The 19,083-nt window shown below is 47.1% G+C and overlaps 3 protein-coding genes across 4 annotated transcripts; 1 reads left to right on the forward strand and 2 right to left on the reverse strand.

The window, feature by feature from the left end:
* Window positions 1–6,990: 6,990 nt before the first annotated feature.
* On the forward strand, window positions 6,991–9,398 carry LOC123060987 (protein pygopus). 2 transcript variants are annotated; one of them, XM_044483871.1, is made up of 3 exons: window positions 6,991–7,417; window positions 8,164–8,598; window positions 8,824–9,398. In XM_044483871.1, exons 1-3 carry the CDS (start codon window positions 7,102–7,104, stop codon window positions 9,114–9,116), a joined length of 1,044 nt encoding a protein of 347 aa, XP_044339806.1. In that variant the 5' UTR covers window positions 6,991–7,101; the 3' UTR covers window positions 9,117–9,398. The 2 variants fall into 2 exon arrangements, with proteins under 2 accessions (XP_044339806.1, XP_044339798.1); XM_044483863.1 differs by having other exon boundaries at window positions 6,992–7,417; window positions 8,164–9,398.
* Window positions 9,399–9,878: 480 nt separating this feature from the next.
* LOC543496 (phosphoglycerate kinase, chloroplastic-like) lies at window positions 9,879–12,896 on the reverse strand. Its single transcript, NM_001405832.1, has 6 exons — window positions 12,229–12,896; window positions 11,580–11,657; window positions 11,217–11,477; window positions 10,740–11,057; window positions 10,455–10,613; window positions 9,879–10,367 (listed from the first exon to the last, which is right to left on the reverse strand). Exons 1-6 carry the CDS (start codon window positions 12,889–12,891, stop codon window positions 10,149–10,151), a joined length of 1,698 nt encoding a protein of 565 aa, NP_001392761.1. The 5' UTR covers window positions 12,892–12,896; the 3' UTR covers window positions 9,879–10,148.
* A 3,214-nt stretch (window positions 12,897–16,110) lies between these two features.
* On the reverse strand, window positions 16,111–17,597 carry LOC123060999 (uncharacterized). Its single transcript, XM_044483881.1, has one exon. It carries the CDS (start codon window positions 17,429–17,431, stop codon window positions 16,256–16,258), a length of 1,176 nt encoding a protein of 391 aa, XP_044339816.1. The 5' UTR covers window positions 17,432–17,597; the 3' UTR covers window positions 16,111–16,255.
* Window positions 17,598–19,083: the final 1,486 nt, after the last annotated feature.

Consider the following 19,083-nt stretch of genomic DNA (forward strand, 5'->3'; position numbering starts at 1 on the left):
TATTTACTACCATAGTTCTAAGCAAATAAGATGTATAAGATGTATAAACATGATAAACATCACATGCAATCAATAGTGACATGATATGGCCAATCATCACTTTGCTCCTTTTGATCTTCCATCTTCGGGGCTCCATGATCATCATCGTCACCGGCATGACACCATGATCTCCATCATCATGATCTCTATCATCGTGTCTTCATGAAGTTGTCTCGTCAACTATTACTTCTACTACTACAACTAACGGTTAGCAATAAAGTAAAGTAATCACATGACGTTTATGTTGACACGCAGTTCATAAATAAATTAAGACAACTCCTATGGCTCCTGCCGGTTGTCATACTCATCGACATGCAAGTCGTGATTCCTATTACAAGAACATGATCAATCTCATACATCACATATATCATTCATCACATCCTTTTGGCCATATCACATCACATAGCATACCCTGCAAAAACAAGTTAGACGTCCTCTAATTGTTGTTTGCATGTTTTACGTGGCTGCTATGGGTTTCTAGCAAGAACGTTTCTTACCTACGCAAAAACCACAACGTGATATGCCAATTGCTATTTACCCTTCATAAGGACCCTTTTCATCGAATCCGATCCGACTAAAGTGGGAGAGACAGACACCCGCTAGCCACCTTATGCAACTAGTGCATGTCAGTCGGTGGAACCAGTCTCACGTAAGAGTACGTGTAAGGTCGGTCCGGGCCGCTTCATCCCACAATGCACGCGAATCAAGATTGGACTAGTAACGGTAAGCATATTGAACAAAATCAACGCCCACAACTACTTTGTGTTCTACTCGTGCATAGAAACTGCGCATAAACCTAGCTCATGATGCCACTGTTGGGGAACGTAGCATAAATTCAAAATTTTCCTACGTGTCACCAAGATCTATCTATGGAGTCATCTAGCAACGAGGGAGGAGTGGATCTACATACCCTTGTAGATCGCGCGCGGAAGCGTTCAAGAGAACGGGGTTGATGGAGTCGTACTCGTCGTGATCCAAATCACCGATGATCCTAGCGCCGAACGGACGGCACCTCCGCGTTCAACACACGTACGGAGCAGCGATGTCTCCTCCTTCTTGATCCAGCAAGGGGGGAGGAGAGGTTGATGGAAGATGGCTCCAGCAGCAGCACGACGGCGTGGTGGTGGTGAAGTTGCAGTACTCCGGCAGGGCTTCGCTAAGCACTATGGAGGAGGAGGAGGTGTTGGAGAGGGAGAGGGAGGCACCAAAGGCCAAGGTAAGAAGTCCTCCATCTCCCCCACTATATATAGGGGGGCCTAGGGGGGCGCCGGCCCTAGGAGATCCAATCTCCTAGGGGGGCGGCGGCCAAGGGAGGAATCCCTCCTCCCCAAGGCACCTAGGAGGTGCCTTCCCCTCTTAGGACTCTTCCTTAGGGTTTCCCCACCCTTAGGCGCATGGGCCCTAGGGGGAAGTGGCGCCCCAGCCCACTTTGGGCTGGATCCCTTCCCACTTCAGCCCATGGGGCTCTCCGGGATAGGTGGCCCCACCCGGTGGACCCCCGAGACCTTTTCGGTGGTCCCGGTACAATACCGGTGACCCCGAAACTTGTCCCGATGGCCGAAACAGCACTTCCTATATATAATTCTTTACCTCCGGACCATTCCGGAACTCCTCGTGACGTCCGGGATCTCATCCGGGACTCCGAACAACATTCGGGTTACTGCATATACATATCCCTACAACCCTAGCGTCACCGAACCTTAAGTGTGTAGACCCTACGGGTTCGGGAACCATGCAGACATGACCGAGATGACTCTCCGGTCAATAACCAACAGCGGGATCTGGATACCCATGTTGGCTCCCACATGCTCCACGATGATCTCATCGGATGAACCACGATGTCAAGGACTTAATCAATCCCGTATACAATTCCCTTTGTCTAGCGGTACGATACTTGCCTGAGATTCGATCGTCGGTATCCCGATACCTTGTTCAATCTCGTTACCGGCAAGTCTCTTTACTCGTTCCGTAACACATCATCCCGTGATCAACTCCTTGATCACATTGTGCACATTATGATGATGTCCTACCGAGTGGGCCCAGAGATACCTCTCCATTTACACAGAGTGACAAATCCCAGTCTCGATTCGTGCCAACCCAACAGACACTTTCGGAGATACCTGTAGTGTACCTTTATAGCCACCCAGTTACGTTGTGACGTTTGGCACACCCAAAGCACTCCTACGGTATCCGGGAGTTGCACAATCTCATGGTCTAAGGAAATGATACTTGACATTAGAAAAGCTTTAGCATACGAACTACATGATCTTGTGCTAGGCTTAGGATTGGGTCTTTGTCCATCACATCATTCTCCCAATGATGTGATCCCGTTATCAATGACATCCAATGTCCATGGTCAGGAAACCGTAACCATCTATTGATCAACGAGCTAGTTAACTAGAGGCTTACTAGGGACATGGTGTTGTCTATGTATCCACACATGTATCTGAGTTTCCTATCAATACAATTCTAGCATGGATAATAAACAATTATCATGAACAAGGAAATATAATAATAACTAATTTATTATTGCCTCTAGGGCATATTTCCAACATAACATAACAGTGGTGAAGGAGCAACATGATGGTCTAATTAAATTCGAATGAGAACGGTGTTCTTTGATCGAAGCCCATGTGGTTTCCTAGGGGCTTTTTTTCTCGAATATGCACGAGTGTGCGTACTATGTATTAAAGAGAGGATGGGGAGAAGAAGCCCCTCCACGTTGGATATTACATATTACACGTACACCAACTCTACTCGGAATCCACCTAATACATATCTAACTTCTCGCGTTTGCCCATGTAGCTAATGCATGCAACATCGGCTCCACGTCTCCCTTGAAGATTCCCGCTTGCTTCCATCTTGTGGCTTCTTGTTCGATCTTCATAACTAACTGGTGCATAGAGGGAGAGTCCGCGTCGAACACGATGGAGTTTTGATGCTTACAAAGCTCCATAGGACCAATAGCAACATTGCTCACACATCCTTCGTGCATGTCGTAGCACCATACCTGTTGGCACACCATTGTGACAAGCTGGACTGATGATGAGGGATCCAGTCTCATCTGTTTAGGCCGGTGCATACAATGGTCCAAATTTGTCTCGCAAAAACGCGGGTGAGGAGGATGTTGTCAATGGTTTCTTGCTCTTGCCCGCAGAAAGGGAAAGCCTCCTGATGCTCTAGTCCATGCCCCACAAGCCTGTCAGACGTCCAACACCTTTTTTGAAGTTCTAGCCATGCAAAAAAACGACATTGTAGTGGTGCCTTAGACTTCCAAGTGAAATCAGCCATGGGGATAACCTCTCTTCCCCAAAACTTGGCTGCATAGGCCGATCGAGCTGAGAAGACACCATCCTTTTCCCAAGCCCAAACTATGGAATCTAGGATGTCTTGGTTGAGCTCTACTTACTCCATTGTAGTCCATAGGTTAAGGTACTCCTGAATCTCAAGGGCCGACATCTTCAGCCCGATGTCCATTATCCAGTTGCCGCCAATCACTGCCCGGTGCACTATGCACAATCTCTTGACACCATTGTTGACTCTGTCGTATAGGGCCGGTGCAACCTCCTATATCCAGAATCCATTGAACCATTTGTCCTCCTAGAATAGGGTTGAAGTGCCATCACCCACATTCGCTCGTGTGGCCTCCTGGAAAAGTTGTGCCGCCTCCTGTGGCACCGGGATCTCGAAATTTGCCCATGGTCGTTGTTGATCAGTTCGTTGAAGCCATGGCCTCCTAGCATGCACCGCGATGTTCCTCCACCTGAGATTAGGAATATCGAGGCCACCCGCCCATTTTGGAGAGCAGACTATCTCCCAAGCTACCATACACTGCCCACCGTTAGCCTGATCTTTTGCACACCAAAGGAAACATCTGCATATCTTGTTCATGGCCTTGATGATCTTCTGAGGGATGTCCAAAGCAAGCATTGCATGGATTTGAATCGCACATAGCACAGACTGTACAAGGATCATTCATCCACTCTTGGGCATAGATGGTGATTTCCATCTTGGCAAGCAGCTGGCAAGTTGGTCCATGAGCCCCATAAGCTGAGTCGCGCTTTGCTTCCTGATGGTTAGAGGCAGCCCAAGATACTTACATGGAACATACCCACTGGACATCCAAGAACTTGGCTAACCCTTTCCATCATCTCCTCACTGCATCATATTGGCGGGGCAACACTCTTCATCAAGTTGACACGAAGGTTGGAGGCTTCGCCATATAGTTGGAGGATTGTAGAGGAGACTTGCATTGTAGATCGAGCTCTCTCGGTCTAATGAATAGCACGACATCTTCATCAGACATTGACACTCTCTGTTGGAAGCCAGTGCGAGAAAGTGGTGCAAGTAGTCCATTTCTTGCCGCAAAATCCATCGTCTTGTGTAGTGGTTCCATGATGAGTATGGAAAGCATAGGAGACAAAGGACCTCCTTGTCTCATGCCTCTTCAGATGAAGATCAGTTTTCCTGGGCATCCATTCACCATTGCTCTCGTAGAAGAATTTGCCAGGAGGCCACAAATCCAAGCAATCCACTTTGCACCAGAGCTCGTTCTCCTAAGAACCTCGAGTAGAAAAGGCCATTGTACAGTATTGAAAGCCTTTGAAATATCTAGCTTGAGCATCATTGTTGGCTCTTTAAGAGCATGCAAGCATGTGTCGTACTTTGAACCAACATGAAGTTGTTGTGAGTAGATCTCCCCTTGACGAAAGCACATTGATGGGAGCCCACTAGCTTGGGGAGCACGGCCACGAGGCTGTTTGCCAATACTTTGTCAAAAAATGAAAACCCCATGGATGACGCTCACAAGCCTGAAATCTTTCACTTCCACCGCTCCATCAATCTTTGGCAGTAGAGAGATGATTGCCTTGTTGATCGCCAGTAGTCCACGCATATCCCCTCGGTGGAATAAGTCAAAAGCTCGCATGAGGTCTTCCTTTATGATGTGCCAACAAGTGGCGAAGAAACGACCGGTGAACCCATCGGGGCCCGGAGCTTTGTTCGAGGGAATGTCCTTGACCACCTTTTCCACTTTCGCCTTCGAGAAGGGTGCTTCCAGATGTACCATGTCCAAGGATGGCAGATCGAGCTTGTCTAGGTCAATGGTGTGATCTCTCGATGGCGCCACAATGAGGAGTCTGCCATAGTAGGAGTCCACCATATTGGCAAGCTCCTCATGTGCCGTAGCAATGGTGTTAGCATGTCGTAGTGATGTGATCATGTTACGCCGCTGGCAGTGGCGCGCGTATTGGTGGAAGAAACTGGTGTCATTGTCTCCTTCCTTAAGTCTTAGCAGTCTCTGTCTTTGACACGCTATTGTTTGTTCCAGAGAACAAAGCCTAAGCAACTTCACCTTCAGCATTTTGCGTAGCTCTCCCTCTGGTTGTGATAGGGCCCTGATGTCCATTGCAGCATCAAGCTGCGATATGACCTCAAGGGCAATTGCAATATGGAGTTTTATATTCCCAATCCACCAGTCACTCCATTTTCCCAAACTTTTGGTCGTGGGCTCTCAACTTCTTGTCCAGCAACACCTCATTGGGGACCGAGGCCCACACTCTCTCCACCGTGTCTAGAAATCCTCCCGCTTTTGGCCAGAAAGATTCAAATTTAAATCTGCGCCCTATGCATAATTCCGCATTCAAGTCGAGTAGGAGAGGACAATGATCCGATATTGCGGTGCCGAGGGCCGTGAGATAACATGTTGGGGCTCATTTGATTAAAGGATTTCCACAGAAATTTCGTAGGATTATAATCCTTTGTATTTTTTGTATGTTGCGTGTGTTTTGTACAAAAAATCATGTGTCTTGAACTTCCTGGAAATCAAAGAGGTCGACATGCTCTAGAGGAAGGGACGATAGCGGAAACTTCATAGGTACAGAAACAAGTATGGATAGCTCTCTGGAAGCTCAAAGTTATCCCGAAAGTTCGGGTCTTCTGGTCGCGAGCACTAAGGGGAGTTCTCCCTGACTACGCTACCATGCGATATCGACATATCAGAACAAATTCTCTTTGTGACCTTTGCAAAGCTACAGAGGAGGATTTGATGCATGCTCTTGTCCATTTTTTCCATGCAAAAAGTTTCTGAAACGCGGCAAAGGAAATCTTGGGTTTGAAACTACCCCGTTTGCATGCGGAGACTTGGACACAAGATCTTATTGTTGACAGTATGTTCAACGAATCAGATAGATGCAAGATAGTAACTATTATGCATACAATCCGGAGTTCACGAAGCCGATGGACCCATGATGAGGAAGGGTACAGTCCTGCACATGCAATCAAGCAAGCGGGAGATGATCTGATCTTGTTAGAACTACCTAAAACTCATCATGTTGGCCGAGTTAATCAGTGTTGGCGTCCACCTGATCCTGACTGGGTGAAAATGAACACCGATGAAGCTATTGACACTCAGGCACAAGTGGGAGGAGCGGGAGGTATGGCTCGCTCCCATCTTTCTTTCATGGGTGCATGGAGCAAACCCTTGCCTGGGGTTACAGACCCTTTTATCGCTGAAGTGCAAGCAATGCGAGAGGGTGTGATTTTTGCCCAACTCAAAGGGTACTCGCATGTTGTCATGGAGATTGATTGTTTAGAGGTTGTCAACACTTGGTTCTCGCGTCACAACACTAGATCATTGTTGGCGCCTATCTTTGATGAAATTAGGGACAAAGCTTTAAGTTTCGCTTCTTTTACGGTTCAGCGTAGTTCCAGGGATGGTAATGGCCGTGCGGATCCTTGTGCTAAACGAGCTACTACTTTAGCAGTGTCAGAATGCTGGTTGGACAGCTGTCCTTCCTTCCTTCCTTGTAAGCAGCCTCTTGGCTGATTGTAACCGTACCTCTCTGATGCAATAAAGTCCTAAGTTTCGCGTCAAACAAAAAAAAAAGGTCGTGAGAGGATTTCATGGCCGTTAAAAGAGAACCCCTCTTTTTCTGAACTTTCTGAAGCTACATGTTTTCCTGCTCCTGCGTATTGTGCGATGACAAATAGTACAAACGCAAGGGTTACTCTTCTCTGAACCCAAGCGGCCGAGGCCCCGTCGCAGGCAAGCAGCAATCCCAGATGGACACCGGCGAGCAAGCCGGGGAGGAGTCGTCGGCGAACCGCCGGGAGCGCCTCCTCGCGCTCCGCTCCTCCGCCGCCGCCGCCGCTTCCTCCACCTCCTCCTCCTCCTCGCCATCTGCCGCGCCGCCGCCGCCCGCGTGGGATCTCCCGGAGCCCGACCTGGCGCCCACCTCCTCCGCCCCGCGTCCGCGCTCGCGGTTCGACTTCTACACCAACCCCGGCGCCGCCTTCTCCTCCTCCGCCGCCGCCGTCCCGCAGAAGCGCAAGAGCGCCGACCCCCCGGGCCCCAATCCCGCCCCGGCCCCGCCTCACGGTCCGTACCTTACCCTGCTAGGGTATTGCCCCTCTTCTTCCCTTCCTGATGTTTATTGTATACTCCGCTCCTGTGCTTCTAGGTTAATTCCCTTTGTAAGATTCATATTTGTAGGATTTATATTATTGTTGGCATAATTCGTAGCAGTTCCATTGATCCAGACAGTAGAGTTTTCCTGGGCTTAAGCTAACCTTCAACAAAAGCACCCTGTTACAAGTATGTAGATGCTAGTAACTTCTAACTGGATGATGTGAGTATTGGTCGATTGAAGAATCTTTGGTGGTCCTTTTAGGTTGAAGAGAGTAATTTTGAACATTTTACATCACCTACCATGGCACGGAAGGTTGATTAAGAGAACACTTTTGACTCTCTAAATAAATACCGGTTTAAAAACTGGCTAGTACAAAATTTTGACTGCTTAGTGATTACTTGTAGCTGTACTGTGCTGCAAGAAATCCAGCTACTGTTTTGGCCTTCTGCACATCCTGCAAAATGTGAAAACTACAATCATGTTTCTAGCCAAACATAACTGTCTTAACGTATTGTTTACTCTTTGCGTTGATCTTAGCTAAATTGCCCTACAGAGAACTGGGTTAGTCAGGATAGCAAGTTAAGTAATTATTACAGTTTTAAGCCATGCATCTGTTTGAGATTTGCAGTTTACATGCAGGATGCCATATAAATAACTAACACTACAAAGTTTCACCCTGATCATTGGTCTCACTTTGCTTGTTTATCTGGATCAGGGAACTCTGGCAACAATTATCCTCCTCCACACCAGCACCATATGGCCCAATCTCCGATGGAAGGTGCACCAGGGAATAGTCCATGGAGAGGTCCTATGCAGTTCCAGACTCCTATGTCTGGATACCGAGGAACACCTCCTGGACCTCCACCTCACTGGAACCCACATTCTGCTTCTCCAGCTCAAGATCCGTATCCACATCCACCCAACTTTGGGTTCAGAGGCCCTAATGTTGGCCGAGGGGGCAGCCCGATGAATTATGGACCAGGAGGTAGCCCGATGAATTACGGACCAAGAGGTAACCCGATGAATTACGGACCAGGAGGTAGCCCAATGAGTTACGAACCAAGAGGAAACCCGAGGAGTTATGTACCAAGAGGTAGCCCGCACTCGTCTTCCGGACGTGGCAGGGGTGAGAACTACTACCAGAGCCCAGGTTCGAGAGGAAGAGGGGGAAGGGGTGGCTTCCAGAACCATTCTGGATCGCAAGATCAGAGGAACTTCTACAGGAAGTCCATGGTTGATGATCCTTGGCAGGGCTTGCAACCTATCGTTGGCAGCATACTACCCATCGATGGTGCCAAGTCCTGGCTTCCAGAGTCATTGCGCAAAAAGGAGACACCTAATCAAGGCAGGGGTGGGAATTTCTACCACAGCCCAGGTTCGAGAGGAAGAGGGGGAAGGGGTGGCTTCCAGAACCATTCTGGATCGCAAGATCAGAGGAACTTCTACAGGAAGTCCATGGTTGATGATCCTTGGCAGGGCTTGCAGCCTATCGTTGGCAACATACTGAAACCCATCGATGGTGCGAAGTCCTGGCTTCCAGTGTCATTGCGCAAAAAGGAGACACCTAATCAAGGCCGAACAATATCAAATCCAACATCAGGATTGAGTCTGGCAGAATACCTCGCCTCGTCTTTCAACGAAGCTTCTAACGAGTCTAATGAGACGTGACGTGAGCTCTTTTGTCAGTGCCTCCTTTCAGCATAAACTTTTGTACCATTAGGATTGCTGGTGTTCCTCAGTATACATATATTTATCACCTTTTAATTTATTTCTCCTGCATCTAAGACTGCTTCTTTTGGGCTAGATATAAACATTTTGATCTGCGATATCTGTGGTACTGTTTATGCACATTGTGGCCATCTTGTACCTTGGTCTAGGGTGATGTATGACATACCCTTTGAGCTTGTATTGTCTATCATTCGCGATATATTTTCATGAGCTAAACCTAAATTTTGAGATATCATGGAGCCAGGTGGTAAAATTGCACGCTGAGTTGGTTGCATTCTTGTGTGGTGTTAAATATGAGAATTACTGGGCATGCATGGAGGCAGAAAGTGCCCACAATGAAGAAACACCTTTGTGATATCGCTCTTCATGATGCTGAACTGTCGATCGTCGAAATCCATATATGCAGTAAGTTTGTGTGTAAAGCCTGACATGGCCAAACCCCAAATGAAATGTTTCTGAAGAATTTCCACCAATAAGACATTCTTACAACAAACAAAATGCGCTGATGCTTTCAATGGTCAGCTTCAGCACTCTGTTGGTCCGTCAAATTTATGCTGAAATTGGAAATGGAAGGTGAGCATGTCTGCTTGTTCCATGGTGAACTTCGACATGAACCGAATTTTTTACTGCTGATCGCAACAGGCATCCACAAAGTGCATCTTCGACACCTCTAAAGTTTGCTTTGGAAAGGAAAACAAAACAAGACAAAAATCAAACATCCTCAACCAACATCATTCCATCTTTGCCTTATAAATAAAACATTTGCTGGTGCTAATTATGTGAGCTAAGAAAGGGCAACTCAAGTGAGCACAAATTGCTGGGGGTGTTATTCAAACAGTTCCCAGTATTTCTCTATAAAACATTGGTCTCTTACATTTCGAGTGGTCGAAGACGAGCAAAAGAGGGAGGACAACATGGCAGGTTTGGAACGGTACATGAAAGGAATTAAGATGCAACAAATGAAGCTTAGCCTCATACGGTCACCGACCTCGTCATGACACCTTCATCAAGTGCAACGACTCCAGGAAGCTCCTTTCCTTCCAACAACTCCAAGCTGGCGCCACCACCAGTTGAGATGTGGCTCATAACATCAGCCACTCCCACCTTCTCAACAGCCGCAACGGAGTCTCCGCCTCCAATGATAGTTGTCACACCCTTTTTGCTAAGCTCGGCCAACTTCTTTGCAATAGACTACAGGAGAGGGATCACAGTTAAGTTTCTTTCTGTGCAAATTTGTTCCATAATAGAACTGAATGAATGAATTACACATGGCATTACCTCAGTTCCTACTGCAAACTTGTCAAATTCAAAGACACCCATTGGTCCGTTCCAAATGATTGTCTGTGTTGTGTCCAGGGCATCATTAAATGTTTTGACTGAATCTGGGCCAATGTCCAGCCCCATCCAACCATCAGGAATTGCAGATGCAGGGACGGTCTACAGAAAAATTGTAGATCAGGTATATAGCCTTCACATATTTGTGAGCTGCTTCAGCTTGACTAAAAAAGATCTATTGATAATTATCTTCAACGCTTGCATGAGGAAAACAAAAATGTAATATACCTGACTGTTAGCATCAGGAGCAAACTTATCAGCAATGATAACGTCAGATGGCAACAGAAGGGAGACACCCTTTGCCTTTGCCTTTGCAAGGAGAGATGTTGCCAGCTCAAGTTTATCTTCCTCAACCAAGGAAGAACCAACTGAGAGTCCTTGTGCCTTGTAAAATGTGAAGATCATACCACCACCCAAAAGAAGGATGTCACACTTCTCCAACAGGGATTCGATAACCCCAATCTTGGATGACACCTTTGAGCCACCCACAATGGCAGCAAATGGGCGCTTAGGGTTTGAAACAGCTCCATCCAGGTAGTCAAGTTCCTGCAATTAAAGAACAGCACTTCAGACTCTGTCTGGAACCAATGGATGGACGTTAAGTCTTCTGCTCGAAATTCTTTTTCCTTTTATATTTTGTGGTGCATAGCATCAATTGAGTTCAAGCATCAAACTTCAGAAATAGAAATAAAAGAAAGTATGAACCTTCTGCAAAAGGAATCCAGCAACAGAAGGCTTCAAGAACTTGGTAACTCCCTCAGTCGAGGCATGTGCTCTGTGGGCTGTTCCGAATGCATCGTTTACAAACAGATCTGCCAGTGACGCAAGCTTCTTTGCAAACTCTGGGTCATTCTTCTCCTCTTCCTTGTAAAATCTTACGTTTTCCAGGAGCAAAACAGCACCATTTGCCAGGTCAGCCACCAATTTCTCAACTTCTGGGCCGATAACATCTTCTGCTTTTTTCACCTAATTTGTGAACAAAAATGTGTTTAAATAAGTAGACTACAATCACTTCGGCATATGCTTGATTAGAAGCCTCGATGGTGTGGAAGTGGAACAAAAGAATACCTCAATGCCAAGAAGCTCGGATAATCGGGGCACAAGGGGAGCCAAGCTAAACTTAGGAGTAACACCCTTAGGACGACCCTGCAAATCCATAGGAGACAAGGGTTACGAATCTGATATCCATGACATGAACAATCATAAGCAACTCTGTGTGAAACTAGCATCGGATTATCCTTTATAAAGGTTTGCTAGGAAATAAAATGGGGAATCCAAAAGTATCACCAATTAGAATCAAAAGGATAATTCACAACTAGAGAAGTAATGATTCAATAGCGAGATCACATAACGATTTGGCTCGGCAGTAGTCAGCTAATGTTTTTTGGGACTACAGAACACATAAAGTCATCATAAACAGATGATGAATTAAAATGAGTCAAAGATTGTATTCAGTAATTCCTTGGAAACTATGATCAGTCGTTTTAGGACAGGCTAACCATCAGTCAATCGCACAAGGCTTTAATCAAACTGACAAGTACTGTAGTAGATAGAGCTTGGGTGTTATGTGTTCATATATCAGGCTTTCCGAACAGATTATGACAACACTCACATTCTGCAAGTGATGTGTTCCTACATTGTATATACATATATGGGGCTGAGATCATTGATTAGTTTGCGGGGAAGGGGCGAGAGAGGTGGGGGTGGGGAGGCTTACCAGGTGGCTGGTGAGGATGACCTTGGCGCCGTTGCTGAGGAGGTACTTGATGGTGGGGATGGCGGCGCGGATGCGGGTGTCGTCGGTGATGTTCTGGTTGTCGTCGAGCGGCACGTTGAGGTCGGCCCGCACGAGCACGCGCTTGCCCTCGAGGTCGGCGGCGGTGAGGTCGCCCACGCTCTTCTTGGCCATGGTGGCGACGGCGCGTGTCCCGCGCGCGGCGGACGCCGCCCGGCAGCGCGACGCGACGTGGACCGCGAGGCGCGGGTCGGCGCCGGCCGCGAACGCCAGCGAGCGCGCCGGCTGGCACCCGGCCGCGAGCCCCGCGCCCCGGAGCGGCGCGGCGACGGACGCGGACGCGGCGCGGCGGGCGACGAGGGCGGCGGGCGGCGCGGCGGTGGACGCCATTGGGGCTGGGGCTGGGATCAGGAGGGAGGGGCGGGTGGAGAGGAGGAGCGAGGTCGGGATGGGGGTGGTAAAGAACGGGGCTTTTGTGGACGACGTGGAGGCGGGCGGGATTTGCTTATCGCTGGCGAGAGGTCGGGACGGCGGCTGGGGCGGGTGTGTGGGGGAGGGGGCGCCGGCGATCACGGCGATGGCGACCGTGTGTGTCCCCCTGGCCCCTGTTCTCCGTCTGATCTGGGCTTGGAATCTTCGCAGCATCCGCCCGGGTAGACACACATCGTGTGACCACAGTGGGACTGTTATTTTTAGGACAACCATCTCAACTTCACCTACACAACCAAACTGACCAATACAAGCAAACTGCTGGTAACCATGAATTTGGTCGACAATTATTTTTCTCTCTACAAATGAAATTTAAATTTCAATTCACCCCCCACCCTACCCCCGGCCCCCATAGTGTTGGAAAAAATGACGGCGGAGGGGCAAGAAACTTCTAGGCTTTACACTTAGATTTCTTTGGATCCTGATAAGTGCCACACGTGTGGCATGAAGCAATTACGTCTGATGGCAAATTTAGTTATTCGATGATGGCAACTTTAGTTGTGAAGTATGGCAACTTTTTGTTTGGATAGCAAGTTCCAGTTTTTTGGGGGTTTGTTTCTTTTGGATGGCAATTTTAGTTATAAAAACCTTAAGTAGTGTTACCTTGTGCCATTTGTGTTCTTTTTTACGGTATACTGGACGGCCGTTTTTGCTCCAGGGATGAACAATAAAATCAAAACAAATACTCCCTTCGTTCCAAAATTCTTGTCTTAGATTTGTCTTGATAAGGATGTATCTAGACAAATCTAAGACAAGAATTTTAAGATGGAGGGAGTAGTAAATAAATTTCAATTATTCAAAAAAAAATTTGTGAACGTTCATGTTAGAACAAGCGTGCTTGAGAATTTTCATGCGAAACGGGATAGCAATGCTTCCTCGGTGAAAAAACAAAATTAAGGGTAACATTTGGAGGTAATATTTAGTGTTCGATTTGTTTTTTTCGCACAGGTCAAAATGCTTAAGCTTTTACCGAAAAAAATTCAAGTAGCATTTTGGTGTGACGATGACCACATCTATTTTCTTTTTTTTTAAAGTGACATTTATAAAAAAAAACATTTTTGATGGGCAGAAACATATGCTCCCAAGAGTGGAATTGGATTTCTGTTTTACTTTACATATGAAGATTGTCACAAGTCAAACTTTCTAAAGTTTGACCAAGTCTAAAAAGAAAATATCAATATTTGTAATACCAAATCAATATCATTAGGTTCATCATTGAATATATTTTCATTTTGTCAATGCTGATATTTTCAATATTGATATTTTTACATTTTGCCGAGAAAATGTGATTTGTCAACCACTTTCTGGAGGTTTACATACAACAAGGCACAAAATCGATAGAAGTTCTAACGCATGTATAAAATGGTTACAGAGCTGACAGAGAAAGCAAAGAAAGGACTTTTCATCAGCCAAGCCTATGCCAGATGGATGCACTTGAGGCGATCTCGATCGCCTCTTTGTACTGAATCAAGGCGTTGCAAAGCATCAAGTAGTACAGATATAACTTTATACATGGTGTTTACCTTGGTGCGGCCTAGTACAATAGTACTCCATAACTCATTCGGAAGAGGAAACATTATACGATTCTAACAGCTGACTAGATTAGACCACCATACCTGCTACAACAATCTTAGGACAAATGGATCGTCGTGCTATTTTCTGACAGGGCCTGCAGTTCCGTGCAACCATCACGAGCACCGGGAAATTCAAAGGTGGCAAAAACAGAGTGCTTCGGAGAACAATGGAATGGAGAGTAAGATGTGTGTCCAATACGAATAAACACAAGCGCATTTTACAAAGCAAAAAGCAAGTGTAAGAATCGGTACACTTCTACTCGTATAGGATTTAAAAGCGCGGAATAGAAAGAAAGAAAAACGTGTGTCGGCTAGTAGGAGGCTAGGCAATGTTTTGTGTCGCATTTCAAGCTATGAATAAGCAAATGGGTTCATATGAATCAGTTTACAGCTTCGGTGACATGTTAGAATGGTTCTGAAGTTTGAGATACAAGTGACGCAGAGCTGCAACCTTAGACACCATAGTGCATTTTGTTTACATGCAAACATTTCCAATATGAACAGTGGGGATGTTTGCTGTAATTACAAGTGATTAAATGGGTCAATGGAATCATATGAACAAAAACACTCATAGTGACGTCAAATTTCAACATTTGTAGAACATACAGAAGACATTGGCAACTTTTTTGTTTTTACAGAACCTCCTCTCGACCAACTGCGTACATTTTATTCTTATGTCATCTATCCTGCATATGACCGAAACTGTACATTGCATATAATAACTCTGACCTACCAAGGATAAGCAGTTAAGCACACATCATAGACTGAAACATACTAATTTGATCATCACCCAGATAAGCTTGTGCACCTCTTCCTTTTAATACTAAGTTTAATTGGACACATATGGTGCCTATTAGTATACCCCCAAAGCAACATGACATGTATCTTCCTGATTTTTTTAGTTTAAATGGTTAGAAGATTTTGGACAGCTTGTACAAATAAGGAAACAGAAATATGTTCAGAACACATTTGGTGTTTTGGGGTAAATATTGAAGAGGGCTGGGACTGCACTCACTGCACTTCACGAGTGAGTTGAGATACAAGGATATGGAGTTGGAGACATAAACCATATACGAAATAGAAAAAAAATGCGGTGCTTGATTTCATAAGTTGCAACCATTAGCTTCAATTCCTTTATGTACTAGGGATTATTTGCTGAATACAAACTGGATATGACACTAGATTATAATATAAACTGATAGCTACCAATGCTACCACCTATGTGCACTCCTAACTCGGTGCACACTCTATGGACTAGCAATCAGGTGATTCTCCTGATCTGGCCCGACTCGAACCGATCTCCAGGTGGACATCATGGTGCCGGACCCCTAGGTTTCTTGCAGTGGAATATAATAAGTGTGGCCCAACATAACAAGGATGTGTTCCTAGACCAGAGATGTAACTTTATCATGTGCTTGTCATGCCAAGTCGTTCAGCTATAACATGCTGCATTGCATAAACCTTCTCGATATCCTGAACTTCCTAGAATTCATGGTGCAAACTTCAAACATGCCATTTTACAGAGCTTATTTGTAAGAATATCTTATATTTTGAGAGTACAGTAGCTTTAGGTCCGATATATTATCGTGCTCATATATGCTTAAAAGGGATGCAAGCAGGCAACCCACAAAGCCCGCATATTATGCTAAGATCAAGTGAAACATTACACTAGACGGAACATCGCAGGCTGCCCGCTTGCATCCCTACGATTTCCGGGCAGTTTCATCCATCTGCCATTTCTTCCCACTTCAAAAGTCAGAATTTACACAGAAAAATAGGGATAGTCATAACAAACAGGATATAAGTTAAAGTTCTTTGATCCCAGGTGCATTGCATGGCATGATTTCAGAAAGAGAAAAGTGCAGTTAAGTTTAACAAAATTAACAGTAGAGGCCAGGGGAAAAACAGTGCCTTTGTGCAGGGTAGAGCGCCGCAGAATCTTCCAGCTACTTTACAGTCACAGCACTGTCTGTCCCAGCTCCTCTATAAGCTTCCAGAACTTCAGGAATAGTTTGCTGGTAACCAGTGACATACTTCTCCATGAACTTCTTCTCCCCCAGTATCAAGTGGCTTATTCGGATTCGCTGGATGACACCCCTTGACACCAATATGTCCAGCACCTGGTACCTTGGTAGGAGCCGCTTCTCGTAGCTGAGCGAGATAAGCATCGGGCTAGCCGAAACATACTCCGGGCTCCAGCCAAGCTTATCGGCAAAGAAGTGCGAGATACGCCTCACTTTGTCGTCCGATACAGACATGCAGTAGGGGTGCCTGACAAAGGCCAGCTTCACCAGCTCCTCGGTCCACCCCAAGCTGAGATAATTGTCGATCCTGCGCTTCCAGGTCACCGGGCTCAGTCTGGCAAACAGCCCAAAGGCGTAAGGGAAGATGCCGGAGGACGGGCTGACCCCGAGCTCTTTCATGGCAGCCAGGCTCTCGTTGAAGAAGGAGGACCTGTGAATGAGCGACCTGGGGTGCGTGGTGACCAGCTTGACGATGACAGCGTCCGTGGCGCCATGGTCACGGAGGATCTTGACCTTGGGGAGCAGGTCGGAGCGGACGTTGCCGTGGATGAGCTCAAAGGACTGCTTGACGGCGGAGCGCACGTTCTGGTCGGTGCCGAGGAGCTCCCGGAGGAGGAGGTAGTTGGGGCGGAGGCGGCCCTCGAGGCTGTAGCAGAGGGAGCGGTACGGGTTGGCGAGGATGGTCTTGCGGATGTGGTCGTCGGTGAGGCCCAGGTCCCGGCGGAAGAAGTCGAGCTTGGGCGCGAGGACGGCGTCGGCGCGGTAGTTGAGCATCTCGGGGGCGGCGGCCACGACGCGGGCGAGGTCGGCGCCCGCCAGGCCGAGGCCGCGGAAGAGGGCGAGGACGGCGTGCGCCCTCTTGGTGGAGCGCAGGTGGACGCGCCCGGCGATCTTGGCGACGGCGGGCTCCGAGAGGCCGCAGGAGCTGCGGAGGAAGTGGAGCGTGAGGGAGCACGGGTCCGCCGCGGCGTGGGAGACGCCGGCATGGCCGCCCAGCAGGTGTTTGAGGAAATGCGCGAGAGGGAGATGGCCGCACGAGACCGGTGATACGGGTGGGATGCCGCCGCCGGGGAGGAGGAGGCGGTGGCTGCGAAGCATCTGGCGGTCGGTCGCGGCGTGGGAGAGCGCCGGGAGCGGCGGCCGGGGAGGAGCACGGCGCGGCGCGGCGGCTGCGCGGCCTCCTCTCTGTTTCTCTAGTCTATCTCAAATCTGTCAATCCACCGTGGCTGGGTCGATTCAGTATGGATGGGGGTAATTTGGACAAATCCTGGTCTATTTGGTTAGTTCTGAATATCAAAAAGGCCCCCGTGGCAAAAGGGGTGGGTGGAGAAGAGACCGCGTCTTTCCCTCTTGCCACCACAAATTGACTGATTTGCCCTATGCCCTTGATTCAATAGTTTAAAAAACCGAACCGGAGATCGAACCAGTGAGCCTGTCGTTTCAGGTTTTTACTGGTTGGACCGCCGGTTCCCCGGTTCATCGCCCGGTTGTTTACATAAAATAATACTATATGTTCAGCAATATTTATATATGCTACTAATATAGTGTTAAGTAATGATCAAATAAAATTAATTCCTCATAATTAAAAACAAAGTAGCATGGTCGAGTTGGTTATTGGCACATGAGCATGTAATTCCTGCTCCCTTCTGGGATTGAACCCCACTTCTTACAAATTTTGCACTAGTCATTTTCATGTTCTTCTCAGGTTTATTCACCAGTTTTTCAGAAAACCGACCGATAGTCCAATTGCAGAACAGTCTTATATTAGCTTAAAAAGGCACCAAGGCCGCCGGTTCCCTTTTTTTCCAGTTCGACCGCCGGTCCGTCTGGTTTTTTAGACTATACTTGATTCACTATAACATGTTATGGGTGGTGACTCCGCTCCTCCTAGCGAGGTTGTTGCTCCCCTCTCCCATCGATTGCAACGTGTCCTGTGGTGGCGGCACTTCAATGGTGACGATGAATACTTGATTCACTATAACATGTTACGGGTGGTGACTTCGCTCCTCCTAGCGAGGTTGTTGCTCCCCTCTCCCATCGATTGCAACGTGTCCTGTGGCGGCGGCATTTCAATGGTGACGATGACGCCCTGGCGCTAGACCCACCTCAGTCGCTCTTTTGTTGCTCTTGGCGATGGGTCTAGGGTTGTACGCATCGTGGTGAAGTTTGTGAAGATTGCTTCAGGAGGATTGTCGACGGTTGATGTCTTGGTTGACGGCAGTGTTGGAAATGGAGATGTTGGTTATGCCGAAACTGTGCAGGCGGCAATGAAAGGCGGATCAAGCACATTTCTTCGACAAGGGTATCAAGGTATTTCCCTCTTGTCACGCCAAATTGATTGATTTGCCCTTGATTCCATAGCTTAAAAAACCGAACCGAAGATTGAACCGGTGAGCCTATCGGTTCAAGTTTACCGGTTGATCGACCATCGGTTCACCAGTTCATCGGCAGGTTTTTTTACCTAAACTAATACTATAAGTTTAGTAATATTTATATATGCTAATATAGTGTTAAATGATGGTCAAATAAAATTACTTACTCATATTTGAAAACAAAGTAGCATGGTCGAGTTGGTTATTGGGCCATGAGCACGTAATTCCTGCTCACACGCGTCCTAGGATTGAACCCCACTTCTTCCAAATTCGGCATTAATCATTTTTCTGTTTTTCTTTGATTTATTCACCATTTTTTTTCTAGAAAATAGGTTGATTTTATCGGTCTTCTCTGCTCCAATTGCAGAATGGTCTTAT

This window comes from Triticum aestivum, chromosome 1A (genome assembly GCF_018294505.1).
Source record: "Triticum aestivum cultivar Chinese Spring chromosome 1A, IWGSC CS RefSeq v2.1, whole genome shotgun sequence".
NCBI lineage: Eukaryota > Viridiplantae > Streptophyta > Magnoliopsida > Poales > Poaceae > Triticum > Triticum aestivum.